The following is a 17,901-nucleotide window of genomic DNA, read 5'->3' on the forward strand; positions in this document are numbered from 1 at the left end:
TTGACATTACATTTTTACGAAAAAGTCTGAATGTGTCGATGTGTACTATGTATATTATGTATAGAACATATTCTGCATATCCAGTGATCAGGAAATGTCTGAGCAACGAGCAACTTGGCGTGGTGGTTTGCTCACCGTGCAGTGCAGCTGCTTCCCTGTGGTACTCCATGGCTTTACGGTACTCTGCCAAAGAGTTGTGGACCGCACCCAAATTCTGCATGACCACAGCTAGCTTGCGTGGAGTGGAGCGGACCAGAGGCAGAGCCAGCTCATAGCACTCAGCAGCCTCAGGAAAGAGCTTCAGCTGAGAGAAACTCAACCCTACTGCGTTATACAGCTTACCTGAAAAACCCATTAAACAAATAGTACAGGATAAATATCTCATAAGGATTAAGGTCGTTTCCTGTCTCACTGCTCTGTGTAGAAAATGGTTGTAGTCATCAAGGCCATTACTCTTTCTAGCAGTTAAGACTAACTAACATACAGTGCCCTCCACGATTATTGGCACCTCTTGTAAAGATTAGTTAAAAAAAGTTTAGATTAAAAAAAATCCACCTTTTGGTGAAGTAACTTCATCTCACACTGGAAAAATAAATAAATAAATAAATAAATCCAACATTTAATTGAGGGCGGCACGGTGGTGTAGTGGTTAGCGCTGTCGCCTCACAGCAAGAAGGTCCTAGGTTCGAGCCCCGGGGCCGGCGAGGGCCTTTCTGTGTGGAGTTTGCATGTTCTCCCCGTGTCCGCGTGGGTTTCCTCCGGGTGCTCCGGTTTCCCCCACAGTCCAAAGACATGCAGGTTAGGTTAACTGGTGACTCTAAATTGACCGTAGGTGCGAATGTGAGTGTGAATGGTTGTCTGTGTCTATGTGTCAGCCCTGTGATGACCTGGCGACTTGTCCAGGGTGTACCCTGCCTTTCGCCCGTAGTCAGCTGGGATAGGCTCCAGCTTGCCTGCGACCCTGTAGAAGGATAAAGCGGCTAGAGATAATGAGATGAGATGAGATGAACATTTAATTGAAATAAATTTATCCAGAGAAAAATAAATCCCTCATCAAGAAATAATTATTTTCAACAAAAACACGTGCCACTTTTATTGGCGCGCCTGCATTTAATACTTTGTACAACCTCCCTTTGGGCGGCACGGTAAGCACGGTCGCGTCACAGCAAGAAGATTCTGGGTTCGAGCCCAGCGGCCGGCGAGGGCCTTTCTGTGTGGAGTTTGCATGTTCTCTCCGTGTCTGCGTGGGTTCCCTCTGGGTGCTCCGGTTTCCCCCACAATCCAAAGACATGCAGGTTAGGTTAATATGGGACGGCCTTGGGCTGAGGTGCCCTTGAGTGAGGCACCTAACTCCCAACTGCTCCCCGAGCTCTTTTAGCATGGCTGCCCACTGCTCTGGGTATGTGTGTGTGCTCATTGTGCATGTGTGTGTTCACTGCTTCAGATAGGTTAAATGCAGAGAGGAAATTTCACAAGTGTGTGATGAATAAAGTTGGGCTTTCTTTCTTTCTTTGCCAGTAAAACAGCACTGAGTCTCTCCTGGAACATTTTATAAGGTTGGAGATACAGAGCAGGGCATCTGAGACCATTCCTCTTTACACAATCTCTCCAAATCATCCAGGGTCTTTGGCCTTCATTTTTCTCATTTTTTCAGCACGAGATGAAGCTACTTCACCAAAAGGTGGATTTTTTTCTCACCATTTTTACTCATCTTTACAAGGGGTGCTAATAATCGTTGAGGGCAGCGTATATATCCTGTTTAAAAAAAACAGGAGATTACTACTAATATAGAGTATTATTGCTTATACTTCACCTAGTGTCGCTGGTTCTGTGATTTTGGCACTCAACTCCAAACAGTCTGTGAGAACGCTAATGACATCATCTGCTGAGAAGCAGTCACATTTCAACATGTGATTCCCAGCATCCTTCAGGGCCACAGCAGCAGAGGCCAGCATTCCTGCCACCTTATAGCTTTCTGCTGCCCGCAGGTAATTCTCTGCTGCATCAGCCCACTCCTAAAACACAGGACAGATGTCTGAGCAAGTCACTGATAGCGATATGGACTGTACACAACAGTCGGCACGTCACTGCATGGAATCAGAAGTTGTTTTTTTTTTAGATATTTTTGGGGCTTTTTGCACCTTTATTGGATAGGACGGTGTAGAGACAGGAAATGAGCAGGAGAGAGAGACGGGGAGGGATCGGGAAATGACCTCGGGCCGGAATCGTCCCCGGATTTATGGTATGGCGCCTTATCCACCTGAGCCACGACGCCCCCATCAGAAGGTTTTTAATACAAATCACACCAATATTTCTAACATTTGGCACATCATGATTCCAACCCATGACTGTGGAATCTACAAGTTATGACAATTCTGGTAAAACCAAAGACTTCACATATGATAAGATTAAAGGAGCAATCTGTAATTTTTGAGCCCTCTGATGCCTGCACTCGCAACAGATCACCTCACCTCTTCTGCTGAATCTCTGGCATAGGCGGTTTTAAACGGGGGCCAGGGGGGGCCAGTGCCCCTGTAAAATTGCTCCTGGCCCCTGTTGTGGCCCCTGTGCTGAACAGGTAACAAGATTTATTAATTTTGACGTGCGCTGGCTCGAAGATCGGAACTGACATGACGGAGTGTTCTACACGGACTCCTTAAAGCGCTACACGCACACTGTTACCTGCAGCAGAAAGACCCGCAGCAGTGCGAATTGTAAACTTCGGACGTGAGAGATAACAGCTGCAGCCCTGCAAGGACTAGGCTACTGCAAAGAGGCAAAGGTAAGGAAAGTTATTCAATTTCGTAACGTCCGTGTTTTACTGTTGTTGTTCACTACAATAATAAATCCGTTTTATTGTGCTTTCTTAAAAGTGCGTTGCACAGCAATAAGTAGCCTAACTTAATATTTTTGGGAAATGGGTAAAATAACCGACAGTGTTTAACCTTCTTGTAAAACTTTAATGGCCTTTTGATATGTAGAGGCTACATTCCTCTCCGTTTACTTTTTAGTATAGACCTACTGTAGGCTATCATCATGGAAAGGAGCAAGGACATTATGTCCTTTTTTGCCCCTGTTGGCAAAAACCAACATAGAGAGAGTAAGGAAGATGAAGATTATGAAAGAGGAGAGCGAGCCAGAGGTGGAGAGAGAGCCAGAGGTGGTGGTTGGAGAGGTGGAAAGTGAGGCATCTGAAAGGCAATCTGAGAGTGAGGATGAAGACATTCAGGATCAGATTGAGGGACAGAATGAGGGACAACCCAACAAGTCATTGGTACAACCAGATTCACCATGCATATCAAGTACAGCACCATCAGGTTTGTGATGTTGAACAAATGCATGTGTGTGAGCAGTGTCGACCTACAATTCATATAGCCTACCCTGAAAGTGTGAAGTCTGAATAATAATTAATAAATATAAAATACAAATAATAGATATAATAATAAATTAATAAATGAATAATGATAAATAAATGTTGTTCTCAGTCGCACTCTCATATTTACTGTATTCATCTTTCTCCAGATATCAGCAAGTGCTTGGACAACACTCCAGTGCAGCCACGTCTGAAGAAAAGGTTCATTGTATGCAAAAATAGAAATCTTATTTTACAAAAAAGAGAAACATGGTTTTAAGATTTACTGAGCACAATTTATTTTATGTTTAGGCTATTGAGACAGAATGTTTATCTCATTGTATTTATGCTCAATGTATTTTGTTTTGGTTTTAAATAAACTAAATAAAACATTTTGACCGCTTACATATTGCCATGTTTTGCCCATATGTGCCCCCCTGAAAAAACACTGGCCCCACCTCGGCCCCCCTAGTAATTTTGGTCTAGAACCGCCACTGATCTCAGGGCACTTGTATACCTACTATGTTTGATATAAACCAATTGTACTTTATCTACAGTTTGGTCCATTTCAATCAAACTAGTACAGATTTGAGAAAACAGAAAAGGTATGAAAACATCCTAAATAGGCCTAGTGAGTTTCCAGTTAGAGAAGGCAGAGCTGAGAAGTTCTATTTTATCATGGAACTATAGTGGGGCAGACCTATCAGTTTAAAATATCTAAGATATTTTTGTAAGCATATGATAATTACACAACCCCAATTCCACAAATCTGGAACACTGTATAAACTGTAGATAAAAACAGAATGTCATAATTTGCAAATCATGGAAACCCTATATTTCATTGAAAATAGTACAAAGACAACATATCAAATGTTAAAACTGAAAAATGTTATTGTTTTTTGAAAAATATATGCTCATTTTAAATTTGACACACTTCAAAAAAGTTGGGACAGAGGCATGTTTACCCCTGCGTTGCATAATCTCTCCTTTTAACAACACTCTATAAACTTTTGGGAACTGAAGAGACCAATTGCTGTAGTTTTGAAAGCGAAATATTGCCCCATTCTTGCCTGATACACAATTTCATTTCCTCAATAGTTTGGGGTTTCCTTTGTCATATTTTGCGCTCCATAATGCACCAAATGTTTTCAGTAGGAGACAGGTGTGAACTGCAGGCAGGCCAGTTTAGCACCCGGACTCTACGGTGCCATGCATTTGTAATATGCAAAGAATGCAGTTTGGCACTGTGACGTGGTGTCCATGATTTCCAAAAAGAATTTCAAATTTCGATCCGTCAGACCACAGGACAGTTTTCGACTTTGCCTCAGTCCATTGTAAATAAGCTCAGGCCTAAAGAAGGGGGCAGTGTTTCTGGAGATTGTTTATAAATGGTTTTAACTTGCATTTGTGGATGCAGTAATGAACTGTTTTCACAGACAATGGTTTTCTGAAGTGTTCCTGAGCCCATACAGTGATTTCCACTACAAACATATGTCTGCTTTTAATGCAGTGTCACCTGAGGACCTGAAGATCACAGGCATCCAATGTCAGTTTTCAGCCTTGTCTCTTGCATACAGAGATTTCTCCAGATTCTCTGAATCTTTTAATGATATTATGTACTGTAGATGATGTGATTCCCAAATTCTTTGCAATTTTACACTGAGGAATGTCATTCTTAAATTGTTGCACTGTTTGCCCATGCAGTCTTTCACAGAGTGTTGAACCCCTCCCCATCTTTACTTCTGAGAGACGCCGCCTCTCTGGGATGCTCTTTTTATACCCAATCATGTTACTGACCTGTTGCCAATCAATCAATCTAATTTTTTTTTAAGCCTCACTCACAACCCGCCGTAAGTGTTTTGGACACGCACAGGTCACAGGGTTTGGTAGCTTGCAGCCATGCTGCAGGGTCGCGGTGAACCCGGGGGAAAGTTTGGGGGAGGAGTACAGGCAAAGTATTTGTCAAGTACAGGTTGCATGCCTGACTTCTTCAAGGCGTGGGAAAAATTGCATCGTTAGCCCGTGGAAAGCGTATGTCTGGCGCACGTGATCAGTGCGTGTTTATTGAGTGTGGAGTGTGTGTGACTTGCATTTTACCAGTTTCCTGCACTACGAGTTCGGGCTGCACTTGTGAAGCATGTGTGACATGTGATTAGCACGTTACAATTACTTATAACTTGTGTGTGACGCAAGCCAGGAGTGGGTATAAAACCAGCATGTCTACAGCATTCTGCATCTGTCTTTCGACTGAAGAACACTGGATATTTTGTGGGAAAAATTTTAAACTTTTCAGTTTAAAGTTTAGAAAATGGGATCCAAGAAGAAGCAAGCAAAAGTGAAGTAACCCAGCCTGAAACAGCAGAAGGGGAGGAAGAATTTGATGATGATGGTAGCAGCACCGGCAAGCCCTGCATGGACAGGGAGAAGTATGCCTTCAAGCCGGCAGAAGGCACAGCACCCCGCCAGAGGTATTTTCACAGGTAAATACACATGCTTTAAACATTCATTTCAGTATCTATGTGCTTATGTAATTAATATTATATATGCTGACTTTCATGTACAGTGGTGATTGAAAGTTTGTGAACCCTTTAGAATTTTCTATATTTCTGCATAAATATGACCTAAAACAGCATCAGATTTTCACACAAGTCCGAAAAGTAGATAAAGAGAACCCAGTTAAACAAATGAGACAAAAATATTATACTTGGTCATTTATTTATTGAGGAAAATGATCCAATATTACATATCTGTGACTGGCAAAAGTATGTGAACCTCTAGGATTAGCAGTTAATTTGAAGGGGAGGTCGGCAAGGTCACAAAGGACCCCAGGGTAACTTCTTAGCAACTAAAGGCCTCTCTCACATTGGCTAATGTTAATGTTCATTAGTCCACCATCAGGAGAACACTGAACAGCAATGGTGTGCATGGCAGGGCTGCAAGGAGAAAGCCACTGCTCTCCAAAAAGAACACTGCTGCTCATTTGCAGTTTACTAAAGATCACATAGAGAAGCCAGAAGGCTATTGGAAAAATATGTTTTGTGGACAGATAAGACCAAAATAGAACTTTTTGGTTTAAATGAGAAACATGTTTGGAGAAAGGAAAACATTGCATTCTAGCATAAGAACCTTATCCCATCTGTGAAACATGGTAGTGGTAGTATCATGGTGTGGGCCTGTTTTGCTGTATTTGGGCCAGGACGGCTTGTCATCATTGATGAAACAATAATTTCTGAATTATACCAGCGAATTCTAAAGGAAAATGTCAGGACATCTGTCCATGAACTGAATCTCAAGAGAAGGTGGGTCATACAGCAAGACAACGACCCTAAGCACACAAGTCATTCTGCCAAAGAATGGTTAAAGAAGAATAAAAATGTTTTGGAATGGCCAAGTCAAAGTCCTGACCTTAATCCAATCGAAATGTTGTGGAAGGACCTGAAGCGAGCAGTTCATGTGAGGAAACCCACCAACATCCCAGAGTTGAAGCTGTTCTGTACGGAGGAATGAGCTAAAATCCCTCCAAGCTGGTGTGCAGGACTGATCAACAGTTACTGCAAACGTTTAGTTGCAGTTATTGCTGCACAAGGGGGTCACACCAGATACTGAAAGCAAAGGTTCACATACTTTTGCCACTCACAGATATGTAATATTGGATCATTTTCCTCAATAAATAAATGACCAAGTATAATATTTTTGTCTCATTTGTTTAACTGGGTTCTCTTTATCTACTTTTAGGACTTGTGTGAAAATCTGATGATGTTTTAGGTCATATTTATGCAGAAATATAGAAAATTCTAAAGGGTTCACAAACTTTCAAGCACCACTGTACACTGAGTGCAGAATTATTAGGCAAGTGAGTATTTTGACCACAACATCCTTTTAATGCATGTTGTCCCACTCCAAGCTGTTTAGGCGTGAAAGCCTACTACCAATTAAGTATATCAGGTGCTGTGCATCTGTGTAATGAGAGGGTGTGTGGTCTAATGACATCAACACCCTATATGAGGTGTGCATAATTATTAGGCAACCTCTTTTCCTCTGGCAAAATGGGTCAGAAGAGAGATCTGACAGACTTTGAAAAGTCTAAAATTGTGAGATGTCTTGCAGACGTATGCAGCACTCTTGAAATTGCGAAGATGTTGAAACGTGATCACCGAACAATCAAGCGTTTCATTGCAAATAGTCAACAGGGTCAAAAGAAGCGTGTGGAAAAAAAAAGGCGCAAAATAACTGCACATGATCTGCGGAAAATCAAGCGTGAAGCTAACAAGCAGCCATTAGCATCCAGTTCTGCCATATTCCAGAGTTGCAACATTCCTGGAGTGTCAAAGAGTACAAGGTGTGCAATACTGAGGGACATGGCCAAGGTAAGGAAGGCTGAAAAACAACCACCACTGAGTAAGGCACACAAGATAAAACGTCAAGACTGGGCCAAGAAATATCTTAAGACTGATTTTTCTAAGGTGCTGTGGTCTGATGAGATGAGAGTGACTCTTGATGGGCCAGATGGATGGGCCTGTGGCTGGATCAGTAATGGGCACAGAGCTCCACTCCGACTCAGATGCCAGCAAGGTGGAGGTGGAGTACTGCTATGGGCTGGTATCATCAAAGACGAGCTTGTTGGACCTTTTCGAGTTGAGGATGGACTCAAACTCAACTCCCAGACCTACTGCCAGTTCCTGGAAGAAACCTTCTTCAAGCAGTGGTATAGGAAAAAGTCAGCATCTTTCAAGAAGAACATGATTTTCATGCAGGATAACGCTCCATCTCATGCGTCCAAATACTCCACTGCGTGGCTAGCCAGTAAAGGTCTGAAAGGTGAAAAAATAATGACATGGCCCCCTTGTTCACTTGACCTAAACCCCATAGAGAACCTGTGGTCCATTATAAAACGTGAGGTCTACAAAGAGGGAAAACAGTACACCTCTCTGAACAGCGTCTGGGAGGCCGTGGTTGCTGCTGCACACAATGTTGGTCGTGAACAGATAAAGAAATTGACAGAATCTATGGATGGAAGGCTTTTGAGCGTCCTCATGAAGAAGGGTGGCTATATTGGTCACTGATTTGTTTTTGTTTTGTGTTTGAATGTCAGATATGTTTATTTGCAAATCTGGAGTTGTCATATCAGTGTACCTGGTGAAAATAAATAAGTGAAATGGCTACATATTTGGTTTTTATTAAGTTGCCTAATAATTCTGCACAGTGAAAGTTACCTGAACACATACATATTCTCCTAAAATGGCCAAAACTAAAAACGCCCCACTCTAACTTCCATACATATTCAGCTTTGATATTTATGAGACTTTTTGGTTGATTGAGAACATAGTTGTTGTTCAATAATAAAACTAATCCTCAAAAATACAACTTGCCTAATAATTCTGCACTCCGTGTATGTTTCAGCTAACGATGCCCAGAAGTGAGGACATTACAATCCCATCATCGCTGTCAGGCCATTGTGTCATGCTCAGTGATAAGGACAAGGACATCCCGACACCCCGTCCGACCACTCGGCAGAAGTAGGAGCAGGACAGCAGCTCGGAGTCAAAGTGTGTTTCAGTGTTCAAACTGTTGGGCTATTTACAACCCCGATTCCAAAAAAGTTGGGACAAAGTACAAATTATAAATAAAAATGGAATGCAATAATTTACAAATTTCAAAAACTGATATTGTATTCACAATAGAACATAGACAACATATCAAATGTCGAAAGTGAGACATTTTGAAATTTCATGCCAAATATTGACTCATTTGAAATTTCATGACAGCAACACATCTCGAAAAAGTTGGGACAGGGGCAATAAGAGGCTGGAAAAGTTAAAAGTACAAAAAAGGAACAGCTGGAGGACCAAATTGCAACTCATTAGGTCAATTGGCAATAGGTCATTAACATGACTGGGTATAAAAAGAGCATCTTGGAGTGGCAGCGGCTCTCAGAAGTAAAGATGGGAAGAGGATCACCAATCCCCCTAATTCTGCGCCGACAAATAGTGGAGCAATATCAGAAAGGAGTTCGACAGTGTAAAATTGCAAAGAGTTTGAATACATCATCATCTACAGTGCATAATATCATCAAAAGATTCAGAGAATCTGGAAGAATCTCTGTGCGTAAGGGTCAAGGCCGGAAAACCATACCGGGTGCCCGTGATCTTCGGGCCCTTAGACGGCACTGCATCACATACAGGCATGCTTCTGTATTGGAAATCACAAAATGGGCTCAGGAATATTTCCAGAGAACATTATCTGTGAACACAATTCACCGTGCCATCCGCCGTTGCCAGCTAAAACTCTATAGTTCAAAGAAGAAGCCGTATCTAAACATGATCCAGAAGCGCAGACGTCTTCTCTGGACCAAGGCTCATTTAAAATGGACTGTGGCAAAGTGGAAAACTGTTCTGTGGTCAGACGAATCAAAATTTGAAGTTCTTTATGGAAATCAGGGACGCCGTGTCATTCGGACTAAAGAGGAGAAGGACGACCCAAGTTGTTATCTGTTAGGCCAGCCTGCAGTCCAGATCTTTCATCCATAGAAAACATTTGGCGCATCATAAAACGGAAGATACGACAAAAAAGACCTAAGACAGTTGAGCAACTTGAATCCTACATTAGACAAGAATGGGTTAACATTCCTATCCCTAAACTTGAGCAACTTGTCTCCTCAGTCCCCAGACGTTTACAGACTGTTGTAAAGAGAAAAGGGGATCTCACACAGTGGTAAACATGGCCTTGTCCCAACTTTTTTGAGATGTGTTGTTGTCATGAAATTTAAAATCACCTAATTTTTCTCTTTAAATGATACATTTTCTCAGTTTAAACATTTGATGTGTCATCTATGTTCTATTCTGAATAAAATATGGAATTTTGAAACTTCCACATCATTGCATTCTGTTTTTATTTACAACTTGTACTTTGTCCCAACTTTTTTGGAATCGGGGTTGTATATACACCCAGAGTCTTGCCCCTCGCGTCTCGTGCGGGTCACGTGCGCTGCGTGCACGCCACACATGGGGTAGAAAGTGAGATGTACTTCTGTCTTTCGGGCCACACAAATAGCAAGTGTGGAATACTTGTGTAGTACTTCTGAGGCACGTCACTCGTACAATGACCGTGCGTCACTCATGCGTCTTACTGTCATCGCAAAACGCCCCTACTAGCTGTGCTGCTGACTTGGTTCAGGCGTACAAAAGGAGTACGGGTCCTGTACGTAGTGTATGCGTTCATGGCACTCAACTCCAAACAGTCTGTGAGAACAGTCTGGAGACCAAAAGTCTCCACGGGCAGTCTGTGACCTTCTACAGCGCTGAACACACGCAAGTGTCGCGCAAGTCTCAAGCACGGTTTTGCCAAATGTTTTCCATAGCAGCACGAATGGTGGGTTGTGAGTGAGACTTTATTTATTTATTTAATTTTTTCATTTCACAACTTTTCCAGTTGCCCTGTCCCAACTTTTGGTGGCACATTTTCCTGGCACTAAATTCATATTTTTCACATATTAAAAAAATACAATTTCTCAGTTTCAACATTTGATATGCTGTTGATATGTTCTTCTACTTTCAATGAAATACAGGGTTTCAGTGATTTGCAACTCATCATATTCTGTTTTTATTTACATTTTACACCGCTTCCCAACGTTTTTGGAATTGGGATTGTAGGTTATTGAGATCAAAGAAATGTAGATGAGGTCAGCTGGCCATGCTAAACCACCCATAGGTGTGAATGTGAGTGTGAATGGTTGTTTGCCTCTGTATTAGTCCTACTCTGTATTGGTGACCTGGCCAGGGTGTACCCCGCCTCTCTCCTGAAGAGACACTGACCTTCCTGCGCAGGTGACAGTGGGCGAGTCTGATGCAGGTGTCCCCTTCACTGCTCCCATCTCCCTGTGAGCGATAAAGCTGTGCAGCTTGTTGGTAATGTTTGACAGCTTGCACATGGTCATCCAGAGCCTCATGTGCTGCTGCTAGATTAAACTGCAGATCTGCCACACGCTCACATCTTTCACTTGTCTCAGCTTGTGACAGAAAATCAAGCCCTTTCTGGGGCTTACCTGCCTCCACATATGCTGCTCCAAGGTTAAAAGCACAAGCCCGCTGTACTTTAGTCTCTTTGAGCTGAGAAAGGACGAATAAAGATTGTTTTTAACGCAACACACAGAGATAGATCATATATAAATCATCAGCATGGCAGCAGATAGAATCTAAAACGTCTTTAGTGGTTAACTTAATCCCTCAACCCTTTCCTTACATGCACAGCAGTTTTGAAAGCCTTTTTGAAGTATTCCAGAGCCTTTGAGGTGTCGCCCTGTTTTAAAGCGCTGTGTCCACATGCTGTAAGCTGCTCAATCTGAACTTCCACCTGGACCTCTGTGTCCTTTCTGCAAGTCTTCTTTTTCTTCTTCTGAGAATCTTGTGATGGTGAACCATCAGAGGCCATTACAGGAAACAGATTAAGGTCATGTACTGGTGTGATACTAAAAGAAAAGGAAAAAAAAGAACTGAATGAATAAATTTGCTGAAAATGGCCAAATATGTGACTCCGTAGTTGTGTTGCAGAAGAAAGCATATCCTGGTAACGGTGTCAAACCACTAATGATGTAAAGTCACAGATAGTGTAGTTGTGATCAGTTGCGAGGATTCACGATTCACTAATGAATGTTTTATCACCAGTCTAAAGTATCAGCACTATACACCCTTTTCCAAGCACACTACATTCTCACATTATTGTACCTTTAGGGGTACAATGGCTTGTCACTGGGGCAGTACCCTCTAAGGTATTTATTTGTACCATTTATATACTGCTTGGGAAAATATTTGGCCCTGAAAAGGTACACCTAGTTACCTTCAGGTTCAATAATGAGCCCTAGGGGGTACATTAGTGTAGACTGTACCTTGGGGGATAGAAATGGACTCCTACTTATAAATTATGCTTCTTTTAAAATTTATTTTAAAAAAGTGGTTAATTAGTGGTCAAGGCTGTCAACATTAAATTTTAGTGCTTAATTTTTCTCCATGTTTGCTGCCCTGCCTGTCGATGTTTTTCTGATGCCATCCGTCATGTTGTCTTGTCAGTTTGTCTAGTATTATTGTTAATTTTTGTGTATGTTTTTTTTTATTATGTGTTTGGTGTTTATGTCCTGCTTGTTTATGGCTTGTTAGTTTCTTATTGTGTCTTGTATTATAAAATGTTGTTGATGTTTGTTGCTTAATGTTGTTCTTGGTTTTGTTTGTAGTAATTGTCTGGTGTTGAGTTTATGTTGGTTTGTGTGTAAATGTATTTTAGTTTTGTTTTTTATTTTTATTCAGATTTAGTTTTTTATTTTGGAAACGTTTTATTTGATTATATTTTAATTTTTGTTCTTTTAGGGTGACTATTTTAACATCAGTCCAGGGACAGCAGATGCAAAATAGCCTTCTGGCTAATTCTGGCATATTTGTTTAAAGTGCCATTCCACCATTGGATGTATTCTTTGGCATAAAATACAATATATTTTATGACAACATGACTAGACAGAGAAATCTTTTAGCTTCAAAATGATACATCAAACATAATTTTTTGACAACGACAAGTATATTAATTTTGCGACCAAAGTCACCTACCCTTTTAATTTCCGCGCGGTAGTGAAATGTGATGTCATCAGCAGGTTCCCCTTCTTGTGTACCACGTGTAGGTCTATTTTTAGACCAGGAAACCCCCAAAGTGAGAGAGTCATTTCTCCTCGTATATGGGGGCCAAAAAAATTGCGAAAAATTTTGAGTTAATCTTTCAGTTAGCTAGATTTATTGGTATTATTTTTATCGCGTTCTATCCGCCATTGCTGATAATATGTGCCACGTCACACGTCACGTGGTACACAAGAAGGGGAACCTGCTGATGACATCATGCGCGGAAATTAAAAGGGTAGGTGACTTTGGTCGCAAAATTAATATACTTGTTGTCAAAAAATTATGTTTGATATATCATTTTGAAGCTAAAAGATTTCTCTATCTAGTGATACCATTTATATATGTTGTCAAAATATATTGTATTTTATGCCAAAGAATACATCCAATGGTGGAATGGCACTTTAAATGTTTTATTAATGTGCATTGTCCCTGATAACTAAACCTTTAAATAAATAAATAAAATAAATACTGTACGCCTATTTCTAACAGTGCATGATTTACAGTGTAAAACAGCACTTTAGTTCACTTCAGAGACTAGAAAGCTACTCCTAATCAGCTAACTCTGGCTATGACATGAACACATTCTGCATGCACTGACCGGTGGATCAGTTAACTGGCACATTAGCCAACTAGCAACCGTAGCTATAACATTACTGTTCAACTTACTCTTTTTGGACGTGAAGCCATGTTTATTGAAATATTCAGCTGGAGCAGCAAGCACCACAATAATACCTACTGCCCAAGGAGCGGCTCAGTTATCCAGGTAATCACACAATGAGTCTAATTTGACAGGTGCGGAGTGAGAACTTCTGCCTCTTCACACGTGACTGTTTGACTCGGTTGCCATGGTGACACAATTGCAAACATTTCAGTGTCTGAAATAAGTAAATAAAATACCCAGCACACTTAGAAGCAGATTCGCTTCTTTGCTATCGATGCATGCTCGCGAATTTCACTCGTTGGGTCAATTCTCAACAAAGGAAAAACAAGTGAACTTATTTAATGCGGAAGTGTCACTCAAACCGAGGACAGTTAATGGTTTTCCAAAACCAGAAACTATTCCCCTAGTTGACAGTTTTCCTTTTTGGGAATATCCATCCCCTGAAGTGGACCTTGAGCTAAAAGAAAAGTTAAATAAGAAGTCTGATAATATTCATGTTATGAAATATTTATCGAGGGAACACATGAGAAAATATTTTGGAAGTTTAGAAATTTATACTGATGGATCTAAAGCTGATGAAAAATGTGCAGCAGCATTTCATATTCCTGCTTTAAAGTTGACACAATCTTTCAAAATTGGTAATGGATCTGTTTTCAAAGCTGAAATGATTGCAATAAATAAGGCTTTGGAAGTTTTAATTAACAAACCTCCTTTAAGATGTGTTATTTTCTCAGATTCCTTATCCGTCTTACAAGCTATTAATTCAGATGATTTCAAAAACTTTGACTTTAGGGATTTCCGTTATCTATTTTACCAATTGTCTAATATAGGAGTTGAAATAATCTTTTGTTGGATTCCTTCTCATGTTGGCATAAGAGGAAATGATATTGTTGATCTGGCAGCTAAAAAAGCTTTGAATAAAAACTATTTGGATATTATTTTCCCATACTATGTTGATGATGTGGCAAAACTAATTGAAGATGTTTGTCTTGTTAAATGGCAAGATCGTTGGGATTCTACTGATAAAGGTAGATTTTATCATTCTATAGAACCAGCAGTTTCATTCAAAGTTAAATTTGCTAATAAAAATAAAATGGTACAAACAACTTTTACTCGTCTGAGGTTTGGCAAATGCCTTTTCAATAACATGATCTTGTTTAAAAAACAAGAAAATGGTTTATGTGATACTTGTGGAGTCTTAGAAAATGTACAACATGTTCTTCTTGATTGTGTCAAATATGTTAACTTCCACCAACAAATTATATTAAAGTTAAACGAAGAAGGGTTAAATATTTCTGTATATAGTATTTTGTCTCAACCAATGTTCTATAATGATGTATATAAATTTATTGTTGAAAATAATATTTTAATTAAAAAAAAAAATATATATATATATATATATATATATATATATATATATATATATATATATATATATATAAACTTGTCAAACTCTTGAGTGGTACTGCATTAAATATTTAGTATTTTAATAAGATAAACCAAACATTTACAGGACGCCATATCAATTTTCATTGGGCGCGTCCTTAAACCCCTTCACAACATAACATAAACCGAGGACAACAATAACCATCATGCATTGCGCGCGTCAGGATAGCCAATGAGATTGCGGCGGGATATTCAAACTGCCCGGAAAGTAAAAACAGGCCAGGTGTGACTTTAGTCTTTCAAACAAGTGCGTTAGACCGAGGATTATTATATTCATTTGGGACTTAGCTAGTAGTTTTGCAGCGAAATCGGCTTTATTTTGTTGCTGATGAAGTAGCGGAGCCACTTTGTTGTGGTAGTTGTTGTTTTTAACAGCGTTTCAGCTGGTGTTTTAGCAGACAAGGAGGAAAATATATATCCAGGAGGTGTTAGTGTCGCAAAAAAACCCGATAACTGCAACTAGAGAGCTGCAAACTATCAAAAATAATCCAGCTTGCTTTATCCATATCCAAAACAAAGACAAAATGGGAGAATCCGGTGGTCATCTCCGCTCAGGATGTGAGTAAACAACTTCAGTTACTGTTCTATAAGTGGAAGCTAAATGATCAGATGAACTCGTGATATTTGTACAACTACAGAAACATTAGCAGCTATTAATAACTATTTAGTTATCAGTTGTTTTCTTAACTTTACGTCACTAAATTTAATCAGCCCCTTTCCGGCCTTAATAATAATAATAATAATAATAACTTCTCCTAATGAGGGCATAATTATGAAAAATACTTTATATTCAGTCTCATAAAGAGATCTTATCTCATAATAATGAGCAAGTCATAATCTTGAGGAAATGTTCTTATTATGAAATAGTAAGTCATTAATATGACAAATCATGACATGTAGTAGTTCAAGTTGAAAGTGTTTATTGTCATATGTACAGTAAGGACATGTCCTCTTGCACAATGAAATTCTTCGTTTGCTGTCCACCATGAATGCCAATTACAAATAAATAAATAGGCGGAAGAAGCAACACAAAGTAAAGGCAATATAGTGCAAAATAAAGGTAAATGTAGTGCAAAATAGGTAGTGTAATACAAAAATAAGGCAATAATCAGACGTAGCAGCAAAATGGCAGTAATGTGCAAACAATGTAACCAGATGTAAGCAGTTAAGGAAGCAGAATGGCAGTAATATGCAATATGTGCAAACAATGTAACCAGATAAGGAACAGCAGCAAAATGGCAGCAATGTGCAAACAATGTAACCGGATGTAAACAGTCAAGGAACAGCAGCAAAATGGCAGTAATGTGAAAATATGTGCAAACAATGTAACCAGATGTAACCAGTCAAGGAACAGCAGCAAAATGGCAGTAATGTTACATTGTTTGCACATATTGCATATTACTGCCATTTTGCTGCTGTTCCTTGACTGTTTACATCTGGTTACATTGTTTGCACATTACTGCCATTTTGCTGCTGTTCCTTGACTGGTTACAACCGGTTACATTGTTTGCACATATTTTCACATTACTGCCATTTTGCTGCTGTTCCTTGACTGTTTACATCTGGTTACATTGTTTGCACATTACTGCCATTTTGCTGCTGTTCCTTGACTGGTTACATCCGGTTACATTGTTTGCACATATTTTCACATTACTGCCATTTTGCTGCTGTTCCTTATCTGGTTACATTGTTTGCACATATTGCATGAGATAAGGAACAGCAGCAAAATGGCAGTAATGTGCAAATATGTGCAAACATTGTAACCAGATAAGGAACAGCAGCAAAATGGCAGTAATGTGCAAACAATGTAACCGGATGTAAACAGTCAAGGAACAGCAGCAAAATGGCAGTTATGTGCAAACATTGTAACCAGATGTAAACAGTTAAGGAAGCAGAATGGCAGTAATATGCAAATATGTGCAAACATTGTAACCGGATGTAAACAGTTAAGAAACAGCAGCAAAATGGCAGTAATGTGAAAATATGTGCAAACAATGTAACCAGATGTAAACAGTCAAGGAAACTGCAGCAAGAGGGGCAGTAAAGCGCAAACAAATGTAAACAGTCAAGGACAGTTTACAGGGAGGTAGTCCATAGTTACAGACTCCTGTCAGCTGTTCAGGAGTCTGATGGCGGTGGGAAAGAAAGAGTTGCACAGTAATGTGCAAATGTCTTATGCACATGTAAAGAAATGCTTTACCAAAAATGGCTTAAAAATAATAAAATTGTTTCAACGTTAAAAAAAAAATACTATAAACAGTAGTAAGCCATAATAAACGAAACTGTTGTGGTGTAAGGGGAAGCCATGACCTAAAGGTTAGAGAAGCAGCTTTGGGACCAAAAGGTTGCTGGTTCAATTCCTTGGACCAGCAGGAATGGCTGAAGTGCCCTTGAGCAAGGCATGTAACCCCCATCTGCCCCCTGGGCTGCCCACTGCTGTGGGTATATCAGGGTCCTGTTGTATGTCGCTCTGGATAAGAGTATCTGCTAAATGCCTGTAATGTAATTTCATTTGCTTTTTGATATGGCTCTTAATCTTGATGGATGGATGAATATACAGTACTGTGTAAAAGTCTTGGGCACATGTAAAGAAATGCTGTAGACCAAAAATGCCTTAAATAATTAAATGTTTCAATATTTAAAAAAAAAAACTATAAACAGCAGTAAGCCATAATAAATGAAACCAAGTCAATATTTGGTGTGAGACGACCCTTTGCTTAAAAAAAAAAAAAATCGTAGTCTCAGGTACAGAGAATGCAGTTTTATAAGGAAATGAGCTGTAGGTT

The 17,901-nt window shown here is 39.8% G+C and overlaps 2 protein-coding genes across 2 annotated transcripts in view; one reads left to right on the top strand and one right to left on the bottom strand.

Moving 5' to 3' along the window:
* LOC132886779 (tetratricopeptide repeat protein 24) overlaps nt 1–11,779 on the bottom strand; it is a 36,920-nt gene extending 25,141 nt beyond the window's left edge. The window contains exons 1-4 of the mRNA XM_060921840.1: nt 11,591–11,779; nt 11,164–11,457; nt 1,814–2,015; nt 136–342 (exon numbers count right to left, since the gene is read on the bottom strand). Coding sequence (XP_060777823.1) covers nt 136–342; nt 1,814–2,015; nt 11,164–11,457; nt 11,591–11,779 — 892 coding nt within the window. The remainder of the gene's footprint in view (nt 1–135; nt 343–1,813; nt 2,016–11,163; nt 11,458–11,590) is intronic.
* A 3,518-nt stretch (nt 11,780–15,297) lies between these two features.
* The window catches only part of iqgap3 (IQ motif containing GTPase activating protein 3), a 33,311-nt gene continuing 30,707 nt past the window's right edge, over nt 15,298–17,901 (top strand). Inside the window, exon 1 of the mRNA XM_060921842.1 lies at nt 15,298–15,673. Within this exon, the coding sequence (XP_060777825.1) occupies nt 15,640–15,673 (34 nt within the window). The 5' untranslated portion in view covers nt 15,298–15,639. The remainder of the gene's footprint in view (nt 15,674–17,901) is intronic.

The sequence above is a fragment of the Neoarius graeffei genome, chromosome 5 (assembly GCF_027579695.1).
Source record: "Neoarius graeffei isolate fNeoGra1 chromosome 5, fNeoGra1.pri, whole genome shotgun sequence".
NCBI classification, from domain to species: domain Eukaryota; kingdom Metazoa; phylum Chordata; class Actinopteri; order Siluriformes; family Ariidae; genus Neoarius; species Neoarius graeffei.